The sequence below is a fragment of the Myotis daubentonii genome, chromosome 6 (genome assembly GCF_963259705.1).
Source record: "Myotis daubentonii chromosome 6, mMyoDau2.1, whole genome shotgun sequence".
Taxonomy (NCBI): Eukaryota; Metazoa; Chordata; class Mammalia; order Chiroptera; family Vespertilionidae; genus Myotis; species Myotis daubentonii.
In genome coordinates this window covers 84976105-84999948 of record NC_081845.1, presented here as the reverse complement: position 1 = coordinate 84999948, position 23844 = coordinate 84976105, and the positions used below count along the sequence as shown (strand labels likewise).

At 56.0% G+C, this 23844-nt stretch overlaps 1 protein-coding gene across 5 annotated transcripts; it reads right to left on the bottom strand.

The window, feature by feature from the left end:
• Positions 1 to 7968: 7968 nt before the first annotated feature.
• Positions 7969 to 20183, bottom strand: AARS2 (alanyl-tRNA synthetase 2, mitochondrial). Of its 5 annotated transcripts, none has more exons than XM_059701557.1 (22): positions 19923 to 20183; positions 18626 to 18817; positions 17938 to 18083; positions 17551 to 17718; positions 16836 to 16980; positions 15358 to 15503; positions 15045 to 15153; positions 14608 to 14646; positions 14410 to 14521; positions 13848 to 13981; positions 13231 to 13375; positions 12810 to 12982; positions 12295 to 12408; positions 12058 to 12198; positions 11017 to 11154; positions 10817 to 10926; positions 10569 to 10677; positions 10185 to 10307; positions 9795 to 9905; positions 9176 to 9259; positions 8980 to 9090; positions 7969 to 8643 (listed from the first exon to the last, which is right to left on the bottom strand). In XM_059701557.1, the coding sequence occupies exons 1-22, from the start codon at positions 20163 to 20165 to the stop codon at positions 8479 to 8481; spliced, it is 2958 nt and encodes a 985-aa protein (XP_059557540.1). In that variant the 5' UTR covers positions 20166 to 20183; the 3' UTR covers positions 7969 to 8478. The 5 variants fall into 5 exon arrangements, with proteins under 5 accessions (XP_059557540.1, XP_059557536.1, XP_059557538.1 ...); XM_059701553.1 differs by having other exon boundaries at positions 14608 to 14664; positions 19923 to 20179; XM_059701554.1 differs by lacking the exon at positions 7969 to 8643 and adding an exon at positions 8650 to 8899 and having other exon boundaries at positions 14608 to 14664; positions 19923 to 20179.
• Between the last annotated feature and the right edge of the window lie 3661 nt (positions 20184 to 23844).

The window sequence follows — 23844 nt, the reverse complement described above, 5'->3', positions numbered from 1 at the left end:
GTGGAGTAACCAGCTGGGGCTTTCTGGGTAAGGGCCCCTCGGAGGGTGTGGCCAGGAGGGTGCTGCTGAGAGGCAGCACATGACTTTGCATTTCTGGCTTTGCCGGTGATGTGACCTTTGGCCAGGTTACTTAACCTGTCTGAGTTCCAGCCTCCTCATCTTCCTATGCAGGCATTGTGGGGATTGGTCTAAAACATTTGACTAGTATGGATAATATTGGATAATACTTAGTTTCACATCAGAAAAAGGGCCCTGGAGGGCGTGTGTGGAGGACGAAGGCACGAGGAAGGACAGGGTCCTAGGCTGCGGAGAGGACACCCTGGACACCGAGAGGGGACCTTGGAGTGCGGCCCTTCCCTGTCTCCAGGCGGCAGTGGCTGCGTTCAGGGCTGGATGGAAGGACAGAGAGCCGGAGAGGAGGACAGACAGCAGACCGGCCCTGTTCCTGCTAGCTCCGCCTCTGGGCTCCCTGAAGCACTCCTGCATTCCCCTCAGGCCCAGTGCATCCCTGGCAGCACCCCCACGGGAGCAGGGCCCAGCCTGGCAGGGGAAGCCCCAGGGACCGGAGGGCGTTGCCCTGGAGCTGGCTCTCCAGGCGTCACTCACTGTACCGTCAGGCCTCGCCGTCCTGGGAGGCCACGTGTTGGGCAACCCCACCCGGTCCGGCCTGGGCACTCTGAGGAGCTGGGTGGGCCCAGCCGCATGGACTAATGCCCGCTGTCTCAGGACCCGGCCTTCCTTCCTGAGGTCTGGCCCTAACCTCTCTCACTGCGGTTTGGAGCCTGCAGCCTCCCCCGGGCGGGACACTGCAGGAGGAGTCCCGGGGTGGGTCCCAGAGCCCGGAGCCCCCGCCAGAAAGGAAAGGGCAGAGCAGCCTCCATGGGCTCCGCACCCATGGCTGGGGTGAAACAGCGCCCCTACCGTCCCGTGATGTTCACAGAAACCTCCATATCCACCGCGTCTGATGTCACTTGAAAGGCAAATGTGGAAACCATTGACCTCATAGTAAGGTCAGAGTTGATTGTTTTCACTTAGTAACTTCTTGAGTTTTCAAAAAAAAGATATTACAAAAATATTTTTGGCAAGCAAATTACTTCCCAACACAGAGGATTCTTCTAAGGAGAGTTTTAGTTCCAGATGATTTTTAAAAAATCTACTATTAAAAACGAATAAAATATATACCAAAGTATATTTAAAAAGATATGAACACACTCCTTGCCTTCTCTGTTATTAATGTTACAAAGATGAAATAAGGTGTGGTCCCTCCCTGGCAGGTGGTGACCTTGACCCCTGCCCTCTCAACCACAAGGCTGCCACTCTCTTGGCTCCCCTCCCACCTCTCTCTCTCTTTTTTAAAAAATATATTTCATTGATTTTTTACAGAGAGGAAGGGAGAGGGATAGAGAGTTAGAAACATCGATCAGCTGCCTCCTGCACACACCCCCTGCACACCCCCCACTGGGGATGTGCCCGCAACCAAGGCACATGCCCCCGACCAGAATCGAACCCGGGACCCTTCAGTCCGCAGGCCGTCGCTCTATCCACTGAGCCAGACCGGTTAGGGCCCACCTCTCTCTTCATTCTTCCCCAAAGTCTCTGGCGCAGGCTCCTTCCTCTGCCCACTCCTGGGTGAGGTTCCTCGGGGTTCTGCCTACTCGCCCTGCCTCACTCCTGTTGATGGATCGCAGGCCCACTGGCCTGCCTCCCAGCTCCCTCAAACTCAACTGTCCCTCAAGAGAAGTCGGTGCCTCCTCCAAACCAATCCTCCTCCTGGCGCCCTACCTCGCCATCCAGATGCCTGAACCGGAAGCCGGGAGTCGCCACTCTTCTCCTGCCCCCGACATCTGGTTACTGTTGGAGCCCCTCGGTGCTGCCTCCCAACCCAGCATCCATAATCTCCCTCCTGCTGCTGCCTCAGCCCGGACCTCGGACCTCGCTGCCTGCCTGGATGGTAGCTTCAGCTGCCCAGCACCTGGGTCTGCATCCAGGGTGGTCCCCTCACATCTGGCCTCCCCACAGCTGCCATGCCAGGCCTCCCCACTGCGCGCTGGTACAGCTCAGCTTCCTCAGCTCAGCAGAGGAGGCACTCTGCCACTGGACGCTCTCTGCCTCTGGCACACATCAGCCCGTTCATGCTGCCCGGCCTTTGCTCATGCTGTTCCTTCTGCTTGGAATGCCTTTCCCCCGCCTTCCCCCCCATTTCAGCTCAGGAAGCAGGGGTACTTTGGGGCCTGAGCTCAAGCACCTCTTCCTCTGACACCTTTCAGCCTTTCTCGTCGCTCCCTTTATCAGACCCCCAGCGCCTGTGTCACTTCAGCGATCTGATTGACCCCTCTCCCCCCACAGCCACACTAGACTGTGAGCTCCTCAGGGGGCAGGGACTCCTCGCTACTCATTTTGATCCCTGGCCCCTAGCCAGTGTGAGGTCTGCAGTAGGTGAGGCAGCTGTTGTTTGGGGCTGCCCTAGCCCTTCTGATAATAGATTCTGGCCCATAGGCGTATCCTGTATCGGTCAAAGCTATTGGCTCAGGGTGGCCACCTGCTGCAAGCCAATCAGAGTCCTCCTTGGGTTTGTCCAAGTGGAAGTAGACAGAAAGACATAGGGATCCCTTACTGAAGGCAGCTATTTCCCTTCCAGGCCCCCACCCTGGAACCACATTCAGGCCATAACTCAGAGTTAGGTGTTAAGATCTGCCTTCTACAGGTAATGTAAGTGATGAGATGCCCCGGTTTGGCCAGGGCTGTCCTTATTTTCGATGGCTGTTTGGCGGACAAGCGTTCTGGGAGCCATGTCCTTGCCTATACAGAAAAGGACTTGCAGGCTGTCAGTAGTATGCGCAAAGCGGGAGGCAGTGTAGCGGCTGGCCAAGGACTCAGGGGTTACACCGACTAAGGTCAAACCACTCTGCCCCCCAGCATCTGAGAGACCTTAAGTCACTTTACCCCACCAAGCCCCCATTTCTTTCTCTATCAATGGGGATGGTAATTCTTACTTCACAGGAACTAATGTGCATGAGGCATTTCATATAGTGCTGGCCTTAGAGATATATGTTAGATATTAAAATGAAGATGTTAGACGTCTGACCCTAACTTACTGAATCTTCAGATTTATTGTTGAGAATTATGATTGTTGTTATAACATCATTAGCCCCATTTCACAAGGGAGGAAACAGGCACTTAGAAAGATTAAGTAACTTGCTACACTTCACACAGCTAGCGAGTGGAGAAGCTAAGGTTTGCGTTAATGTCTATTTGAAACGAAGCTCTTTTACTTCCATGAACAAAAGCGTAACAGATAGTGAGATGTTGGGGCTGCTTCCTAAATGCCCCAGGCTGGTCGTACACAGCTTAGGGGCTGAAGGGTGCAAGGCAACGATCCAGTTCTGTGGAAAGAGCCTGTGCCTGAAGTGATGTAGGCGGTGAGGGAAACTGGGCCGTTCAGGTCAGCACCAGAAGGGGGACCCCCGCCCTCCACGCTGGTGACAAGATGAGGGAGCTCACGAGCCAGGGGAAGTGGGAGGTCCACAGGGCAAGCGCTGTGGATGAACGGTCTGGGGCATTGCGGAAGCCAGCCCACGAATTCTACAAGAATCCTGCAGCACTGTGCTCTCCTGCCCACAGCTCGCGCTGCCCGGACATTCTTTGCAGACCCCGGACCCACAGCTTGACTCCCTAGCACGTTCCCTTTCTCAGAGGCGGTCTAGGACCTTCTCCATCCTCTGCAGTCCCCAGTTAAATCTGACCTCTTGGGCAGAGGCTCCTCGCACCTGCCCAAACAGGCAAGTTGCAGATGCTGAAGGAAGCCATCTCCCCTTCCTGCTCCTCACGCCCCTGGTCCAGCTGTCCTCCCCTCCCTTCCTCTGAGCAGCTGCAGCCTCTGGCCCTCTGCAGGCCCATGAGCACCTCTGTGCCCTGGACACTGTCCCGAACACTCTGATGGGCTACCTGTCCCAGCCCTCCATTGGGCCCCCAGTGCTCCTCCCACTGCTCTTGTGCTTTTGTGCCATCAAACCCAGCCTCTCCTGCGGCCGGGTGGTGTCCTCAGGGCCCTGGGCTTTTGTCTACATTTCCCCATCTTTTCCATTCCCACCACTCAGACCCGATCGCAGGCCAGGTCACTCCGAAATTCCTGTTTGAGAATCCCCAATTAGTGGTGCCACAAAAGAGGGCAAAAGGTTCCTCTGACAGAGCGCAGGCCCAGCCTGCTTGGTCTCTGGCCAGTGAAACAGCACACTGATCACCCGCCTGGGCCTGCAGCCTCTTTCACTCCTGCCACTTAGGTCTATAGTCTCAAAAAGAACCCAGTGGTTTCTCTCCCCTCCCCGCATCCCTACAGGCGGCTCAGACACCCCATGGGGTAGCTCAGCACCAAAGGTCAGAGAGGCCCTCCCCCAACCACCTAGGGTGCAGAGGCCCAGGTTTCCCCAAGGTAACCATGGGAAACCAGCCCTGCTGTGGGAGGGAGGGGGTGCGGAAGCTCCTGAACCTGGGGGTGAGAGGGTGGGGGTTGCAGCCCGCGGGAGCGGGGTGGGGGTCAGCCTCTCTGAGAAGACTGGGGTCCTTATGTCTGCTCTCCTCCGTGCCCTGCCTGATGCCCCACTTTCCCCTTCCTCCTCATGGTACCCCCTCCCTTTACTTGCAAACCCTAAGCCTCTGGGCCAGCTTGCAGACAGACTGTGGTGGGGGAGGGGGCACGGGTCCCACCTCAAATGGGTGGGGGTAGGAGGTCTGTAGTTACAGAACGGCCCTCCCCTGCCACGCGAAATGTGGGAGCTCAGGCTGGGGCCGCCCGCGGGCTTGGGGCCTGGGTGGGCTGAGGGCGCCCCGCGGGCGGGAATGGGGGCAGGGAGAGTTCAGCCCGATATGGGAGACCCGGGGTGGAGGGTCCTCTCTCCCGGAGGTCGCCTCACCGACTCCCGGTCCCCAGGCACTCGCCGTTCCGCAGGCTCCCGCGCGGTCTGCGCCGGTCGTTAGGGACGCCGCACGTCTCCAGGGGGCGGGTCCAGGGCCGGTGAGCACACGTGCGTGTCCCCCGCGCGCGCAGTCTCCACCGGCGCCTGGCGGGCGCGCAGGGCTGCCTTTTGCTGGTTGTCATTATGCGCCGAGGCACCGGGGTGACGCAAGGAGGTTCTGGCTAACGCGCTGTGTGCGGCCACTGTGCGGGCATAGGAAACTGGCCCTGGGGCATGCCTTGTGCTTCTGGGGGACATGTTTAGGAGCGGGTGGGCTTTTGCGGGGGAAGGTGAGGAGTGCGAGGCCCGGGCAGGGCTCCTGGACCGCAGTGCCCTTCCTTCTTGGTACCTTTTGTGTAGAGATGGGGTGGGGTAGCGGGAGTTAGGCAGAAGCATCAGCAGTCAGAATCTTCTGGAAGATGAGAGTGAAGGGCACCGCAGAGCTGTGGGCTGCAGCACCCTGCAGAGTGGCCCCTTCCCCCTTCTCTAAGAGGGAACAGGCTGATGTCTGCACCGGGCAGGAAGGTCCAGCCGCCACAGCACCCCTCACACAGCTCTAAGCCTGACTCCCGCCCCCCCCCCCCCCCCCCATGTGGTGTCCTGAGGGGCATGGGTGACTAACTCCAGGGGGGTGGCTAGGAAGAAAAAGACATTGTCCTTCAGGAGAGGAGAGGCAACCAGGGTGGTGGGAAGTTTCACAGGGAGGTGGAGCTCTGCTTTAGTTTCATGTCCTTTTTAAAAATTATTTGATTTCAGAGAGGAAGAGAGGAATGGAAACATCTCTATTGATTGTTTCTATATGAGAATCATTGCTCAATTGCCTCCTGCACGCCCCTACTAGGGATCAAGCCCACAACCCAGGCACGTGCCCAAACAATCGTGACCTCCTGGTTCATGGGTCCACGCTCAACCACTGAGCCACATGGGCCAGGTTAATTATGTCTTTTTGTTGTTAATCCTCACCCAAAGATAAGGATTAACAACATTGATTTTTAGAGAAAGTGGAAGGGAGGCCGGGGAGACACAGGGAGAGAAACATCGATGGGTTGCCTCTCCTGACCGGGGCTGGGGATCAAGCCTGCAACTGAGGTACGTGCCCTTGACCGGAATTGAACCTGGGACCCTTCAGTCCACTGGCTGACGCTCTATCCCAGGGGTCCTCAAACTACGGCCCGCGGGCTACATGCAAATACAAATATTGTATTTGTTCCCGTTTTGTTTTTGTTTTTTAAATATATTTTATTGATTTTTTTACAGAGAGGAAGGGAGAGAGATAGTCAGAAACATCGATCAGCTGCCTCCTGCACATCTCCTACTGGGGATATGCCTGCAACCAAGGTACATGCCCTTGACCGGAATCGAACCCGGGACCTTTCAGTCCGCAGGCCGACGCTCTATCCACTGAGCCAAACCGGTTTCGGCCCCGTTTTGTTTTTTTACTTCAAAATATGTGCAGCGTGCATAGGAATTTGTTCATAGTTTTTTTTTAAAACTATAGTCCCGCCCTCCAACGGCCTGAGGGACAGTGAACTGGTCCCGTTTAAAAAGTTTGAGGACCCCTGCTCTATCCACTGAGCCAAACCGGCAAGGGCTTATTATGTCCTTTTGCTGTGTCATGGGAACTTGCACATGCAGACCTAAGTTATGCATGGATTTTCGACTGCATGGATGGTTGGCACCCCATCCCCCATGTTGTTTGTTCAAGGGTCAACTGTACTAGTTGGTTACCTTGGGTAAGTTTAACTTAGAAACTTGGCTAACACATCAATAAAGTGGGTACCACGCCTCACCCTGGCATCCGTGTGTAAAAAGCTGGGCCTTCCCGAGCACCACTCCTAACTACTACAGTTGAGGAAAAGCTTTTGAGGAAGCGGTCGGGGCCAGGCAGCAGGGATTCAGGTTCCTTTCAAGCCCCCATCAGTTAGGTCACCGGTGCCACAAGGAGAGATCATGCAAGAAAAGATGCTAGAGGCCTCTCTCTGCTCTAAAAATTTTAAACAGCCCCAGAACTTGGTAGTCAGGGAGCCCTGGACTTGAAGATGGGTTTTCTGAGGTCCAGTATGTGACTTGGTCCTGGACAGTCATTCTGGTGGGGAGAGGGCTGCCTTCGTATCCCCTGGCTTCCTCCAGAGCTCAGGTATGAGGGAAATGCTGTGTAGCTTACTTAGAGGGTCACTCTGGTTCCTACTCTTTTGACCCCATCACCTGCCACTCTTCCAGCTTGCCGGCCCCCCTCCCTCCCCACAGGGGCTTACAGCCTGGACAGCTCTTCCCTCAGATGCATCTCAGTGAGGAACCACCCCGCCATCCTGGTCCCAGCCCGCTCCTTCAGACCTCACCACCGCTCACACCCTCTTCTTTCTCTTTATTGCCCGTCGTTTCCCACTAGGAGTAAGCTCTGCAAGGACAGGAGGTTTTGTCTGTTTGGTTCTCACATTCTCAGCAACTGACCAGCACCTGTTACTCATTTTATCAACAAATCACCAAGGCCTTCAAGAAGTTATTGTTGCCGAAACCGGTTTGGCTCAGTGGATAGAGCGTCGGCTTGCGGACTGAAAGGTCCCAGGTTCGATTCCGGTCAAGGGCATGTACCTGTGTTGCGGGCACATCCCCAGTAGGAGATGTGCAGGAGGCAGCTGATTGATGTCTCTCTCATCGATGTTTCTAGCTCTCTATCTCTCTCCCTTCCTCTCTGTAAAAAAATCAATAAAATATATTAAAAAAAAAAAGAAGTTATTGTTAAAGAACTAAATGACACCAGAGAGGACTGTCCTGCCATAGTGACTTCCACATGATGGTTCTGGATCCTGGTGCCGGGGGCACCTTTCTGGGTGCCCAGGACAGGCTGGCCCAGCCTGACCCAGCACGGTGGCGAGGAGGATGGTTCCGATATGGATGCTGGGTGGCCTTTCAGCCTAGTGTGAGGAGTCAGACTGGGGATGGGGCACCCATATCAGGTTGCTGGGAGTGGAAAGTCTATTCTTTTTTAAGCAAAAGAACCTTCTATTTCCTCTCCTCTGGGAAATACTTTTTTAAAAAAAATATATTTTTATTGATTTTAGGGAAGAAGGGAGTGGGAGAGAGAGAAACATCAATGGGAGAGAATCATGGATCGGCTGCCTCCTGCACGTTCCATCCTGGGGACAGAGCCTGTAACCTGGGCATGTGCCCTGACCAGGAATCAAACTGCCCTCTTGGTTCATAGGTTGAAGTTCAACCACTGAGCCGCGCTGGGAGGGCTGGGTAATACTCTTTAATGAGCAGTCACAGCCAGGGCAGCCCGTGTTTCCGCATTCACCTAGTTTGGTGTCTCTGGGCCCACTTCTGCCTTCGCCAGCCCTCATTTCCTGTGTCCAGGCAGGACCCAGCCCAGAGTGGCTCTCTCAGCTCAGCTGCTGGGCCTCCAGTCTCCAGCCCTCCCCTCAGCCTCCAGAGAGGTTCTGCTGGTTCCTTCCGGGCTCCTCAGGAAGTTTTGTCAGACTCCTGCCACATGTAGCTGACTCTTTAGTCTCTGTGAGTCCCTGGCTCAGAGCTGGTTGAGGGCATAGGCTCGGGCTGTACTGAGCGCGGCTTCCAGGTCAGCAGTGCTTCCGGTGCCCTGGGCCACCACTCGGGAGCCCCAGGCCTTGCCTCCCATGTGGCTGCACACAGCCAGCGCCCAGGCCTCTGCTGTGAAAGCTGGCGTGGCACTCTGGGGACGGAAACAGAAGGGGCAGCAATGCCAAGGGGCCCTCCCTGCACCATCCACTCCATGTACCTTGAGAGTGAGTCACAGCGATGAGCTCCGCCTCCCCAGACAGTCTCATGGGGGGAAAGGGGTGACGACAGGGGAGGGTTGGTTGGGAATGTGTGTGGAGGGGGATGTGTGGTCATTAGGGACAAGATGGCCGTGTCTATGTCTTGGGGTGTCCTCATAGAGCACCTCTACCCAGCCCTGGCTCCCTGGTCTGAGAGGAACCAAAGGAGGGGACTCAGCGGCAAGAACCAGGAGATGGGCGGGGTGGGGCTGCTCTCCCACTTGGCTCACCTGGGCCACCTGGCAGGCACACAGCACATGCCCCAGGGGCTGGGGGCTGAGTAGCAGCACGGACGTGCTGGGCACCTGCTCACACAGCTGCCGGACCACCTTCACCAGCACCTGGACAAGGGAGGGCAGGCGGTGACCCGGAGCCCCAGACTCCCAGCTACCTCCCTGTGCGGACACCCCCAACCCCAATACTCACTGAGAGGGACTCAGTGGAAACGGTGTCCACGATCAGGGGCCCCTCTGGGTGCCGCTGCCGCAGCTCCTGTGCTTTCTGGGCAGCCTGGGGGGCGGGAGGGACAGCACAGGTCAGGCTGGAAGGCAACCGGCCCTTTCTGAACTGCACCCCCGTCCACAAGTCCCTTCCCTTCCCCCGCCCTCTTCCCCCAGCAAAGGCTTTAGCTTTGAACAGAGGGGCCAGGGGTTCTGCCTGGAATGGCCTCCTTTTGGGTCCCACCTGTGTCCTTCCTCTCCTCTCTCACCTCCTCCCTTTCATCTGAGCTCCAGGCCCCGACAAATAGGTCGCTGAAGGTGAGAGGACTAAGGCTGGAGTACAGATGGAGAGGGGGCAGGGGGAAGGGGAATGCAGTCAAGGAGTAATCAGGGTGAATGGAGCAGTCAGTCAGCTTCCCGGAGGGAGAGCCTGAGCCAGGCTTGGGAGCTGGGGAGACCTGGCTTGGCAGAGAAGTGGGGGTCTGGCAACGGTGCCCAGGAGAGGGAGCTGACACCACCCCCACGCCAGTTCATACTAGTGTCTCTGGCCCTAGTTGGGTGTGCCTGGAATCCGCCCTGATGGGTGCAGCCAAACCCCCTCCTACCTGCCTTATTTCCAGCTTCCGGATCGCAGTGTTGGCACGCCGCTGCAGCACCTTCAGTGCGGCCTGCAGCTCCCGCCGCTGCCACTGGGGCATCACAGCGGTGTCCACAGCCTACAGCCAGAAGCAGCACATCATCCTCGCCCCTCCCTGAGCCACAGCCTCTGCGGCTGGGACCAGCAGGGCCAGGGAAGAGACCACCCTCCGCCCCCCGCGCCCCCCCCCCCCCCCCGACTCCACCTTGCAGACAATCATCCAGGCATTCCCTGGGAATGCTGGGGAGAGACTAGAAGGGTTCAGAGAGGCATGGGGAAGGGCATAGGGCAAGGACACGGGTAGGGATGGGGGTGTGCATGGGCGTGCATGCAGCTCCATGGTGGGCATGACCCTCACATCGGTGAGTCGTCCTATGTCCTTGGACAGCTGCTGGGCCTCCACCACATCCCGGCTGCCCCGACTCAGCCGCTCTGTGGCTGCTTCCACCTCCTGGGCCAGGCTCTGGCCCACTTCTCGGGCCTGCAGGGAGGGAACAGGATGGTCAGGGCTGTTGGCTTACTTTCAAAGCTCTCAACCTATTGCTGCTCACGGCCAAATTAGAAATATTTAACCATCAGGACCAATCAGGCACCCAATGATCACGCCAGCTGCCAGCTGCCAGCAGTGCACATGTAGGAGCACTGGTTCTGCTGCTGGGCGTCCCCCAGCCTGAGCACATCCGCTGCGTGTCCCTGCCCCATGCACACTCAGCCGCCTCCCGGGCCCTGCTGGCGTGCCGACCTGCTGGGCCTGCTCCCCGGTGATGGCCAGCAGGCGGGTGGTGCCCTTGGTGAGCTGGCGCTCCCCAACGATGACCAGGTCTCCGACAGCCCCTGTGCGCAGCAAGTGCCTGTGGGCAGAGGGAGGGAGCAGTCAGGGCGGATCATGGAAGAGAAGAGCAGCCTGAGCTCCAAACCAGGAGTTGGCAGCTCCAAAGACCAAGGGTGAGGACCCAGCTCCAGGCCAGGGCAGGCAGGTGGGTGACTCACGTCCCACAGCACAGCTCCACAGAAGTCTGCAGTGCAGCTTGAGAAGCTGGGTCCAGTGCCTGGGCCACGGGCACCCCCACTGACACCACCCGCACTGGGTCTGGGTACACCTGTGGGTGGGAGGGGACAGGTCTGCTAACTGGCCTGTGGGGGGTGGGGGGGAGAAGGTGATCTCCACCAAGGGAGCTCCCCCAACTCACCTCATCCAGGCAGCGCAGGCCAGGGACGTGGGCAGTGTGTGCCAGGGCTACCTCCTCCATGTACACGGCCTCGTCCTGTCGCACAGCCTTCTGCACAGTGCTCTCCACTGCCTGGAGCTGCTCTGGGGTCAGTGGGGCCTGGTGGGGTGGGAGGGAAAGGGACAGACCGACAGGCAGTCAGCCCCATGCCTGCAACTGATGCATGAAGCAGCCTTCACTGTCCATTGAGCTACCCTACGCTGTAGAACAGTGGCTAGCACCTAGTAGGTGCTCAATAAACACTCGTGGAGCAAATAATTCTTGTCCTTAGAAAGCTACCTGGGAGTCGGTCCTATTGAAAGCTGCAGGCCTTTCCCATTAGGCATTAAAAGTTGATGGAGCCCCAGCTAGATGGCTAGTTCGTTGGAGCATCATCCCACACACCACAAAGTCAGCGGGTTCGATTCCTGGTCAGGGCACATATCCATGTTTCGGGTTCCATCCCAGGTTGGGGCACATAGGGGAGGCAAATGACAGATGTTTCTCACATTGGTGTTTATTTCTCTCTCTCTTCCCTTTCCTCTCTCTAAAATCAATAAACATATCATCAAGTGAGGATTAAAACAGAAAATGGAGGCTCTGTACTCAGGGAGCTTATGACAAGAGGCAACCCAGTTGAAAAGAAGTATAGGATGGGGGAGATGCGGGAGCAAGGAGTAGTCAGTGGAACAGGATTTAGTCAGTGCCTGCTTCCTGGAGGGAGTATTGAGCCAGATATACAAGGAGAGGAGGGAACAGGTGGCAGAGAAGGGAGAGAGCAGCACCTCTGCAAGCATGGCTTGGGTGACAGCAGGAACAGGGAGATGGGTGGCTGGGGTGAAGGGAGGACTCCACATCCCCTGCTGTGCTGGAGGAGCCTGATGGGATGACACCCACTCAGGTTCCTAGTGACTGACTGACAGGGAGACCAGGCCCTCGGACTGGCCAGCCTCCCCACCCCACCAGCCTTCTCACTCTGAGCCTGTCACCTCAGCTGAAGCCTGTCTCTCTGCGCCTGCTCACCTGGGTGGCCACGTCAAAGCGCAGCCGCTCGGGACTGAGATGGGAGCCTCGCTGTTCTGTGCCAGGGCCCAGGGCCTGCCGCAGCGCCCAGTTTAGCAGGTGGATGGCCGTGTGCTTCTCCATGCAGCCTAGACGCCAGGACTGAAACGCTTTTGTCACCCGGCGTCCGGGGGAGAGTGGGGGGTGGAGAGTAAAGGAGCTGCGGGATGTCAGGAGCAGCAGGGGTGGGGTCCTTACCTTATCCACGTGCAGCTGCACCGCATCCCCCACCTTCAGGCACTCAGGGGCCACAGCCTCATGCAGGATGAAGCCTCCGCAGACCTGGGCCCGGGCAACCGGGAACAGCACATCCTGGGGAAGGTCAGAGGCCAAGGGGCTAGCCCAGGGGTGGGCAAACTTTTTGACTCGAGGGCCACAATGGGTTCTTAAACTGGACCGGAGGGCCGGAACAAAAGCATGGATGGAGTGTTTGTGTGAACTAATATAAATTCAAAGTAAACATCATTACATAAAAGGGTACGGTCTTTTTTTTTTTTTTTTTTAGTTTTATTCATTTCAAACGGCAGGATCCGGCCCGCGGGCCGTAGTTTGCCCACGGCTGGGCTAGAGTGACTGCCTGGAGCCTCCCTGCCCCCCCACCCCCACCCCCACCCCCACCCCCTTGGCTCCCTCTCTGGCTCAGGTCTGCCTCCTGCAGAAGTTATCCTGTGTGTGTGTGTGTGTGTGGTGGTGGGGGGGCGGGGGGAGCTCACCTGCTGCCCCACCCGCACCAGGTAACCTCGGTCTGAAGCCTGACCCCCCTGTTCAGCGTAGAAGTTGGTTCTGTCTAAGAGGATACCACAGCGCTGGCCTTCCCCCACGGAGGCCACGGCTGTTCCGTCCTCTGTATACAGCTGGAGCACCTGGGCCTCGCAGGTGCCAAACTCTGCCAGGGCAAAAAGTGGTCATCAGAGCTGGGCAGGGGTTTGAGACATACAGGTGGGTCTGTGCCTCACTCGGAGCCAACAGGCACCTAGCTGGAGAGGGGTTGGGAATGAGGGATAGGGTCCCGGTCCTGCTCAGGGACACAGCGACCCCTGGTGGTCCCTGGGGAATGCACAGGGCAACCATCTGCCTGTCCCTCACAATCAAGGTCAGGCAAGCCTACAGCCACCGCTCAGCCCAGACTCTCACCATAGCCCCCACTGGGTCGAAGGCAGTAGTTGTACTTGGGGCTGTCATCAGTTGGGGGCAGCCCTCGGCGCTGCAGCTCCCCCAGTGCATGGATGCTGAGCCGCAGTCCCTGATCCTCAGCTGGCTCAGCCTGCCGCGCCCGGTGCTGCAGGAAAGGCAGGGGTATGTGTGTGGAGAGAAGGGCTGCATGGAGAGTGCAATGGGACTTGAGCCCCCGAAGAGCCCTGTCCCTGCCATCCGCTCTGTGCACCCTGCGGCCCCCTCTGGAATAAGTGCTCAGGGCTTGGCTGGTGCTGGAGACCTGGGTTGGCTGGTGAACCACCCATCCCGCGGGGTCTCAGGATCAGGCCTCCCTCACCGAATTCTGCCCCTGTAGGCGCCTCCCAGGACATGTGCTGGCCTTCCCCCGCTGTCCCCCCTTCCCCCCCCCCCCCCGCTCCTGTTCAGCTCATTGCACTAGTGTGCCTTTCCAGGGGCTGGGGAGGGGCCCGAGGTGAAGGACAGTGCCTAGCTCAGCCTCCTCTTCCTTCAATAGCTGCAGCCCTCCCCAGGGACTCGGGGCTGGGGAATGGCTGACTGTCCCAACAGAACCCTGGTGGGGGTGCCCCATCCTGTACCTGGGCCTCCTCCTCAGCCAGCCGCGCCAGCCCAGCGGAGTCCAGCTGCACCCCTTTCTCCTCCAGCATCAGCTCTACCAGGTCCAGTGGGAGCCCCAGGTCGCCAGACATTGACAAGGACCAGGCCACGTCGGCTTTTCGGAAGGAAGACGGGGTTTTGAGCGGGGGGGGGGGGGGCAGGATAGAGGGAGGGGGAGAAGTGAGGGAGAAGGGCCAGGGCTTTTCCAATCACACCAGGTGCCAAGCACAAGTACCCTCTCCTCACACCAGGACACGGGTCACCTTCAGGCTTCGGGCTCCAAGGCCAGAGCTGGGTTCCCTTGGCAACCACCATGTCAGAGGAGGAGGGAGGCAGAGACTGAGGCAGGAGCAGCGGGGCAGTGAGGAAATGGAGAAATGAGGAGAAGCAGGGTGGTGTTCCCACCACAGAGAAGTCTGGGTGCTGGAGGAGTACAGGCTGAGGGACATGGGAGGAGGAGGGGAAGATGCGAGGCACAGGCCTGGCCCAGAGCTCCCTCCTCACTTGCCCCGGCCTCACGCCTTGGCGAGGCACCCCACTCACCAGGGAACACATCAGAAGGTCCCAGGCGCCTCAGGGTCCGATCGATGATCCGCCGACCCCGCTGCAGGGAGGCCAGGAAGGCTGCCTCGTCCTCCGACACCAGGTTGGCTATCTGAACGGCGGGCATGACAGAGATGGAGGGAGAGCCTCTCTACCACTCTCTGGTCAGCCCGGCCCTCCCCCACCCGAGTCCAGTACCTGGGCCGAGCTCTTCTGCAGCTCTGGGTAAGTGTCTCCCTGGAGGAGGTAACAGGGCTGAGGAAGCGTGAGAGGGAAAGGCAACCAGCCGCTCTCCCCCTCCGCCCCTGCGCCTCCCTGAGGACACCTGTTCTAGAGGCTCAGACAGGCTGATGGACGGGGGGGGACCCACATGGGGAGTCCGTTTCCCTGTGGGGTGGGGACACAGGCAGAGGGAGTCCGTTTCCCTGTGGGGTGGGGACACAGGCAGAGGGAGTCCGTTTCCCTGTGGGGTGGGGACACAGGCAGAGGGAGCCCCACGGTCAAAGCTTCAGCAGCCCGAAGGCTCCCTGCTTTTGGAAGCAACGGCAGCTTTCTCAGCTGCTGACAGGATGCTGGGACGGCAGGCTCCCCGAGTGACCAGGAGGCCCAGAGGAGTGAGGAAGCTGTGTCCTTACCAGTGTCTCCACCACTACCGGTACCAGGCTGCCTAGGAAGCCAGGTGGTGCCCGCAAGACCTCCGTAGAGAACCGCACGGCTCGACGGAGGATCCGACGAAGAACCAGCCTAGAGGGTTCAAAGCCAGGTGTGAACCCCAGCAGCCCCTGGTCAGAGGTTTGGAGATTGGGGAGGGCCAGGCCCAGCGTGTGCTCCCACCCCAAAGCCCTTCTCCGGCTCCTCCTGCCATCTCAACCCGACCCACCTCAGTTCCCTCCCTCCCCTGCAAGCCCCAGCTGCACCTGCCCCTCTCTGCAGTCCTTCCAGACTCACGGGGCGCCCGACATTCCGGGGGAGACGCCATCGGCGATGCAGACACTGAGTGTGCGAATGTGATCAGCCACCACGCGGTACGCCGTATCTGTGCGGCCCTCGTCTGCTGCCCCTACCCGGCCCAGGTAAGGGGGGGCCCCGCAACCCTGGAAAGCAGGAGAGGAGGCATGGCTGCTGCCCTGCCCACCCTGGCCCAGGCGGGATGCTCTTCAAACCCCTAAAGTGGACTTCATCTGGGATAGCCAGGATGACGGAGCTTCCAAGATGAACGGGACTCAGACACTGGCCTCAAGGGGCCCACATTCGCACGAACCATAACCACAGGTGTGATCATTTACTGAACTTCTACCCCAAACACCCTGTTCTGGGAGGTATTACTGTCCTCGATGTCAGAGGAAACAGAGGCCCAGAGGACCTAAGCGCCACACAACTGAGCAGGAGCAGCCCTGAGCTCTGAGCCAGGCCTGTCTGACCATAGGTGCTCTCCATGTCCCACACCTGCCTCCGCGGGCTTTAGGGGGCGGGAGGGACGGAGGGAGCTGTGTGGACATGTGCTCCAGAGCAGAGTGCTGGATTCGTGCAGCACCAGACCCATGTCTTCCCCAAGCTGCCCCCTCAATACACAGTCCTGCCGTTCACCTCATTGCTTGTCAAACACTAGGGAGCCAGCCTTTTCTTTCCCTCCCCATCCACTCCAACAGTGTGGCCTTAGCTGCTCCCTCCATGAGATCTCACAAATCAATCTACTTTCCTCCACTTTCATGACCAGCCTAAGCCATGTCCTACTCTCCCTTCCCTGGACTATGAAATCGCCTCCCAATTGGTTTCTCCGCTTCTACTCCTGCCTCCTTCCAGCTCATCCTCCACATGGAAACAGGAGTGGTCTTTTAAGTGTCAGTCAGAGCATGCTCCCCGCGTTAGCGCCCTGCTCACTACACTCAGAATAAAATCCCTACTTGGGACTTCTAAGTCCCATGAGATTGGACTCTAGCTTTCCTCTCCGGGGTCGCCTGTTTGCAAAAATGGCCACAATCCTTCCTTTTTCTGTGAGCATGCCACTTTGCAATGTGACTTTACAGTTGCTTTCCATCAAGACAGAGAGTCTGTTTCTCCATCTCTCGAATCTGGGCCAGCCTGTGACTTGCTTTGGTCAAGAGAATATGGTGGAAAGGACGCTGTTCTGAGCCCAGGCTGAAGAGCCTTGCGTGCTTCTGCTCTCCTTGGGACCGTGCTGCGCTGTGATGTGAACAAGGCGGAGCTGGCCTGCTGCAGGGGGCCAGACACATGGCTGGCCACCCCACTGCCAGCCAACTCCTAGGAGTCCAGCTGCCCTGTCTCCTGACTGCCACCTTTTCACTTCCAGTCAGGGGTTTCCTCCTGCTTCCGCACCCCACTGCCTGTTGTGCTGCATGAAGACCAGATTCCAAAAGCACCGGCGAGCAGGCCAGAAGCTTCCGGAAGGCAAGAGGCAGGCTCACCTGGTGTATAGCGTTGAGCAGCGGGGAGAAGAGGTCAGTGTCGTAGGTGGAGCGTCTGCCTTGCAGCACAGCTACCAGCCTTTCCAGGCCCATTCCCGTGTCCACGTGGCGCTGGGGCAGGGGCTGCAGACTTCCATCTGCCTCTCTGGCCAGGGAAGGTGAACAAGGTGAGGCTCCGCACAGGATTACTGACAGATGTGAGGCTCAGGTGGCACAGAGGAATGAGGAGGGGTCTAAGGGGGCTGAGAGGGAGGAACCAGATGCAGTATAATCCCCCACCCCATCATAAACACAGACGATAATGGGATGATGGCCTTGGGTCCAGTCCCTTCTCATAAAGGGTGACCTTCACCCTCACCACTACCCCCTGACCTTTGGGCCCTGGCCTGGACCCTGACATTCCCTTTCTGGGACAGAATTATTTGCCCTTAGAAAGAGGCATGTCAAGGCTGGAAGAAAATCTTAGAGATCATCAGTGCCACTCTATCACGTGGTAAGAGAGCAGAGGCCAGAGGGCAGCAGTGACTAGCTTAAACTGTTACGGGCCAAGACTAGGGTTAAATCAGTTATTATCTGAAAAGTGTTTAGAAATGTGCCTGGCACGTAGTAAGTGCCGTTTAAGTGTGTGCTTTTATAAGAAACAGATCAAAGTCTCCTGACTGCCACTTTTCCACTTCCAGCCAGGGGTTTCCCTCCTGCGTCAGCACCCCATTACCTGTTGTGCTGCATGAAGACCAGATTCCAAAGCTCCACCAGCTGGGGGGCACCCATCCCTCCAGCCAGGTCATAGTGGATCTCGGTACAGGGCCCACAAGGGCCGGTGTCCCCCATCTCCCAGAAGTTCTCTTGTGGCCCAAAGGAAAGCACACGGCTGGCAGGGACCCTGGAAAGAAAGCCAGGTGGGTGGTAGAGAGACAGACAGACCCCAAAGCCGGACCCTCTCTGCCATGAGCGCCTCTCCATCAAGCGCAGCAAGAGGAGGAACAGGACTGCCCCCAGGGTTTCCTGGGATATGCGGGGACTCGAAAGGCCTATGCGGACAGTCTCTATTTTCCAGGCCTCCTGCCCCCCCAGGAGTGGACATGACGGAGGGTGAACTTACCCCAAGCTGAGCCAGATGTCCCTGCTCTCCAGATCTGGGCCCAGCCCTGCCTTGGGGTCACCACCAAAGTAGGAGACCCATAGCCTGTCCTCAGGGAGCCCATAGACCTGAGTGAGCAGTTCCCAGGCCATGCTGCAAGCCTCCTCCTGCAGTGGAAACCCACATTTGGGGGGGGAGGGGGGGAAGAGGAAGATGGGTGAGAAGAAAGCCCCACTAGCGCGTCAATCTGGCCACATGAGTGCAGCCCTCAGCTTGAGACAAAACCATTCCCACTGTCCACCTTGTTTCTAAAACAAGCCATGACCAACGCTGAATTTTTTCCTGCCCAGAAAGCTTCCAAATCCTCCTTTCTTTCTTCAAGTCTCACCTTCTCCATGAAATCCTCTAACCACTCTAGCCTGGGGTGATGTGGAACTCACACATTTTAGTGTTACTGTCTGTTTATTCATACAACAACGATTGATCAGCCATTACGCAGGGGGCACAGTCCTGGCCATCAAGGGGCTTACAATCCAATTAGAGAATTGAGACACATTCCCCTTACGCATGTGCATGCCGCACTTTGCCTCTGTGTCTGGCATGAGGCCCTGCCTAAGCAGACTCCAGGAGTGGAGAGAGGACTAGCCTTCACCCCCTTCTTGGTTGAATGCTGACCCCTCCCAAACTCCAGGACGTCCTGGAGACTCACCTTAAAATATTCACCCCCAAAGGCCCAATTGCCAAGCATCTCAAAGAAGGTGTGATGGGAAAGGTCTCGGCCCACGTCCTCCAGGTCGTTGTGGCTTCCTCCGGCCCTCACACATTTCTGGCTGTTGGCCACACGTCGGAAGCCTGCCATCTCGCTTCGTGGGTCCACGGTGCCCAGGAAGATTGGCTTGAACTGGAACACATGAAGAAGGGGAGAGGGAGAGCCAAGTCCCTCATGAGAACAGAAATATGGGGAGTGAGGACAGAGATGGTTGACTGTGCCCCGGAGAGTGCAGTGTGGTCTCGGCCAGGGGGGCAACCTGGGAGCCTAGGGGTACCCATTGCTTGTGTGTTGTGTGTGTGTGTGTGGGGGGGGAGGGCAGGGCAGACAAGGGTTAAATAAATCATGAAACAGAGATCTTCTGTTAGTAAAATAGGCAAGAAAAAAGGGGGAGGAATGTGTTGGTGGCTGGAAGTGGGACAATGAATGGCTGCATCCTCCATCTCAGCTTCTTCAACCACAGCCAATAGCTTCAGGGTACAAAACAGACCACAGGGCCCTGGGCATAGCCTCTAAAGCAGTGGTTCTCAACCTGTGGGTCACCACCCCTTTGGGGGTCGAACGACTTTTTCACAGGGGTTGCCTAAGACCATCGGAAAACACATCTATAATTACATGTTGTTCTTGTGATTAATCACTATGCTTTAATTATGTTCAATTTGTAACAATGAAAATACATCCTGCATATCAGATATTTACATGACGATTCATAGCAGTAGCAACATTACAGTTATGAAATAGCAACGATAATAATTTTATGGTTGGGGGTCACTGTATCAAAGGGTCGCGGCATTAGGAAGATTGAGAACCATTCCTCTAAAGTTAACCAACCCCCCTCCCCCCACCTCCCACCCATTTTACAGATGAGGACAAACAAGTCTGGGGAGGGTAAGCAGCGCTCAAGGCCACGGGCTGAGAGACCATAGTCTAGCACAGGGCACGGGCTCCACACCACATCCACGTAATGAATATTATCTTTATTGAAAGAATAAATGAAGCCAGACTTCCCCCACCATCTGCCCCCGTGGGACTCCACACCCACCATTCCTGGGCCTAAAACTCAATCCCAAACCACACGTTCCCAGGTGGAGTCTTCCCCTCAACCCTAACTCGCGCCCGCCATCGCCCGGCCCAGCACGGCCCTCCCTCCCCAAGAGCTATGAGCTCCGCCTCTTGCCTCTTTTGCCCAATCCCGTAGCGCCTTTCTCTGGCGGAAAAGCACAAGCCCCGCCCCAACCTGGTTCATGCCGGCGTTGACGAAGAGTAAGCTGGGGTCGCCGCGGGGCCGCACGGACGCGGACGGCACGAGTCGGTGGCCATGGCGGTCCCGGAAGAAGCTCAGGAAGGCGTCACGGACAGCCGACGCCCGGGTTGGAGGGGGCGCGGAGGAGAGCGGCCGGCGGCTGGGGCTCCGCCACGGGGGCGACCTTCGAATGGCCCGCCGCAGCCCCCCGACTGCAGCTGCCACCGACGCCGCCATCTTAACTCGGGGCAGAGCCTTCACGGGGTCAGAGGGCACCGCGGGGGTGGCCGGTGAAGTGGGAAGGAAGCTGGGCGTTTCCCGTCCCACAGCGGCTCCTGGCGGTGGGAGGCCTCGAGGCAGCCGCTGGCGCCTTTGTGGAAATGGTCGAGAAGGGTTTGCTCGCAGGCCCCTATAATTCATTCGGCATTCAACAGATATTCGTCGGGAGCCAGTGATGTGCCGGGCATTGTTTTTGGCGCTTGAGGAACATTAGTAACAAAATTAATAAAAATCCCCGCCCTCTAGAAATCTTTATTGTTAGCAATAATTGCTAATTTTATTAATTTTGCAAGGTTACATACAAATGGAGTTTCAGTGAACAGGCATGGGTTGAACTGTGTGTGTGTGTGTGTGTGTGTGTGTGTGTGTGTGTGTTTCCAGACTGAGAGGAGAAGGCAAGAGTGCCAAGGGAATTGATACCAGCATTCATTCTGGAGGCATTCAACGAATTTATTGAATACCTATCCTGTGGCAGGCATTGTTCTAGGGCTAGGGCTAGGCACTTGCTGGTTCCATGTCCGTGGCTTTGGAAATGGCTGTTTTGTTCTTAGGGACTGAAGCAGACCCTTTAGAACAGGAGTCCAGCTGAGAGACAGAAGCCAAACAGCATCTGCCTCATTATTCATTGATTAATGGCATTTGGCCTTTTAATTTATTTTCCTGGGGATTAGAGAGAATCCAGTTGGTCAGGGCAGGGCTAAGCTGTTGGCCGATAGCTGCAGAGATTTCTTTCTCCCTAAGCATCCCAGTGCCCCTGGGGTTTTGTGTGTTTTGTTTTAGGGTAAGAGATACCTGTTCCACCTCCCCCTTCTGTCTTCCTCTCCATGGTGACAGCTGTGACCACAGGCCCTTGTGGATGCAGCCCAGGCTCCTCATGGGGCTTCTCATAATACCCTCTGCTCTTGGTTTGAGAAACTAAACACGTTGAGAAGATACTTTGCCACCATGAAAACCCAATACAGGGAGACGAACTGAGGTCAGTGTGATCACTTCCAAGGCCTCAGTCATCCAGATGGGTTTTTCGGCTGCCATTCGTTGTGAGTTATGTTATTTAGGGACTTTTGAAACACAGCTCCCTTGGGAAATGCGTAGTCTTTTTTTGACTCGAGTTTCTCTAATGATAGTGAATTCTTAACTTTGTCTTCTGATCTGCCCCGTGATCCTGTTTCTTCCCTTGCCCACGTAGATGAAAGGTGTTGTTTTGAAAGTGCGTTTTGCCTGTTTTGGTTTTTCCAGTGTTTTTGAAACAGGAACCTAAAGCCAGATGGGGATTTCCATGAGATTGATGATCTTGAGACAAGACTGTGAAATTCTTCCCCAAACTAAGATGGGAGTGTTTTGCTAGGGAAATCTAGCTGGGGCCTCTACCTAGTACTGATGTCAACTTTTTCCCCCCTTCAGATTTTGCCCTAGATTGGGAGCCATGGCTCCCCCCCCCCCAAACAGCTTTATTTAAATATAATTCATAAACCATACAATTCACCCATTTAAAGTATATAGTTCAGTGGCTTTTAGTACATTTACAGAGTTGTCAACCATCACCTCAAATAATTTTAGAACATTTTCATTATTCCCCAAAGAACCCCCATACTTCTTAGCCATTAAACTAATCCCTCAACCCCTCCCTGCCCTAGGCAACCATTTCATCTACTCTCTGTCTGTATGGATTTGCCCTTTTTGAACACTTCATATAAATGCAGCCATTCAGTATGTGGTCCTTTGTGACTGGCTGCTTTCACAGAGCATAATGTGTTCAGGATTCGTCCATGTTGGAGTCTGTATCATGGACTTTTAGAAGTGTGTTTTTGAGTTTTCTGTTTGAAGGGTTTTTTCCTCATCTTACTATCTCATCCTTGTCATTAAAAAATGATCATTTTATTTTCTCCGTGTTCTTTGGTAAGTCATTTTCTTCTTTCTAATATTTCCCAGTGAAGCCATGTGGTTCTTCTAGGACGGGAATGTGTCTATTTGATTTGCCGGTCATCTGATGAGGAAGTTAAACTCATGGTCTGCAGTTTCCCAGGATAGATGGATGTGGAGAGAACTTACCAGACTGGGAAGTTACTGACCGGGAACTTCTCTTATGAGTACTTAGCCCCTGACTTAGTATTAGTAGGATTCTCATTTTGAGGTTTAACATGCAAGTGAGGTCTGTTTCCTGGGAAATGTTCAGATGGGTTTGGATGCTGCCTTCCCTGGGTCTGGGATTACCCTGATGTCATTTGACTTAATTATTCTGCAGTTACAAGGTGCCTATTTGAACCTTCTCTCTACGTTACCCCTTAACTCTGGGGATGGAAATTGTCCCTCCAGATTTCCCCATCGGCTTTAAGAGCAGGAACTTGAGGTCAGTGATGCATTGTGTCCTGGACTGATGGTCAGAGGAGACACCATGGAATTTCACCCTTACTGAGCATAGAGAACTCAGCTTTGGGAACTTCCTCTTCTAAATCATAAGGGCTGTCTTTTAGTGTCTAGGTTAAAAGTTCAATCTAGCCCTAGCTGGTTTGGCTCAGTGGATAGAGTGTAGGCCTGTGGACTGAAGGGTCTCGGGTTCGATTCTGGTTAGGGGCACATGCCCAGGTTGCCGCTGGATCCCCAGTGGGGGGCGGGCAGGAGGCAGCCAATCGGTGATGCTCTCTCCTCATGGATGTTTCCATCTGTCCCTCTCCCTTCCTTGCTGAAATAAATAAATGAATATATTTTTTAAAGTTCAGTCTATTAGAGGTGAGTATTTATTTATGGCTTTGCCTTATCTAGATTGTAAAAGCCACACATGTCAAACGTTACTAAAGATGGGATCTTCTTAAAAATGCAGACTGAGATTCAGTAGGTCTGGAGTTGGGTGCAAATTCTGTCTCCAGCAGGCTCCTGGGTGATGCTGCTGCCCGCTCGCCTACTAGACCACACCTTGAGGGAGAAAGGTGTGGTAGAGGGCTGCGTCCCAGTCCTAGGGCCTGGGTGCCTCTGGGCCCTCCCTTTTCGGCCGAGCCGGTGGGAGGAGCCGAGAACTCCTCGTGCGCACACGTGCTCGCTCCCATCCGCCCCACCCCCACCGAGAGTGGAGCCCAAGGTGGCGGTAGTGTCTGCCTGTTGCTAAGAGACGCGGAGGGGCGTGACGCTCCCGGGAACCTGGCTACGACTTGGGGACGTGGATGGCCTGGCTCAGGAATGGAAACCTCCTGGGATCTAAAATTCAAGGATTACTGGACCCTCGAGGGTGGCAATGCTTGGGTTTGTCCTGATGCATTATTAAATGGTTACGTCTTAAATGGTTAAATAAGTACCTACACAATATTTTTGACTTTGCCTGGCCTGTAAAACCTAAAATATGTACAGTACTCTCTGGCCCATCGGGAAAAGTTTGCCAACCCCGGTATTATTGGTTAAAGAAAAACTATTTTTTTTTTTTTTTTTACAATAAAACGCAGATGTAGAAAAGTCAACCAAACTAAATATATGGCTTAATTATTAGAAGGCAAACATCTTAGTATCTACCATCCAGGTCTGGAAAAGAACTTTGCAGTCACCTCAGGAGCCCTGTATGGACTCTGCCCTCAGCCCCACCACCTTCCTCCTGGCAAAGGTGGCCACTCCCCTGACTGCCACAGTAATCACAACTTTACCGGTCTTTATG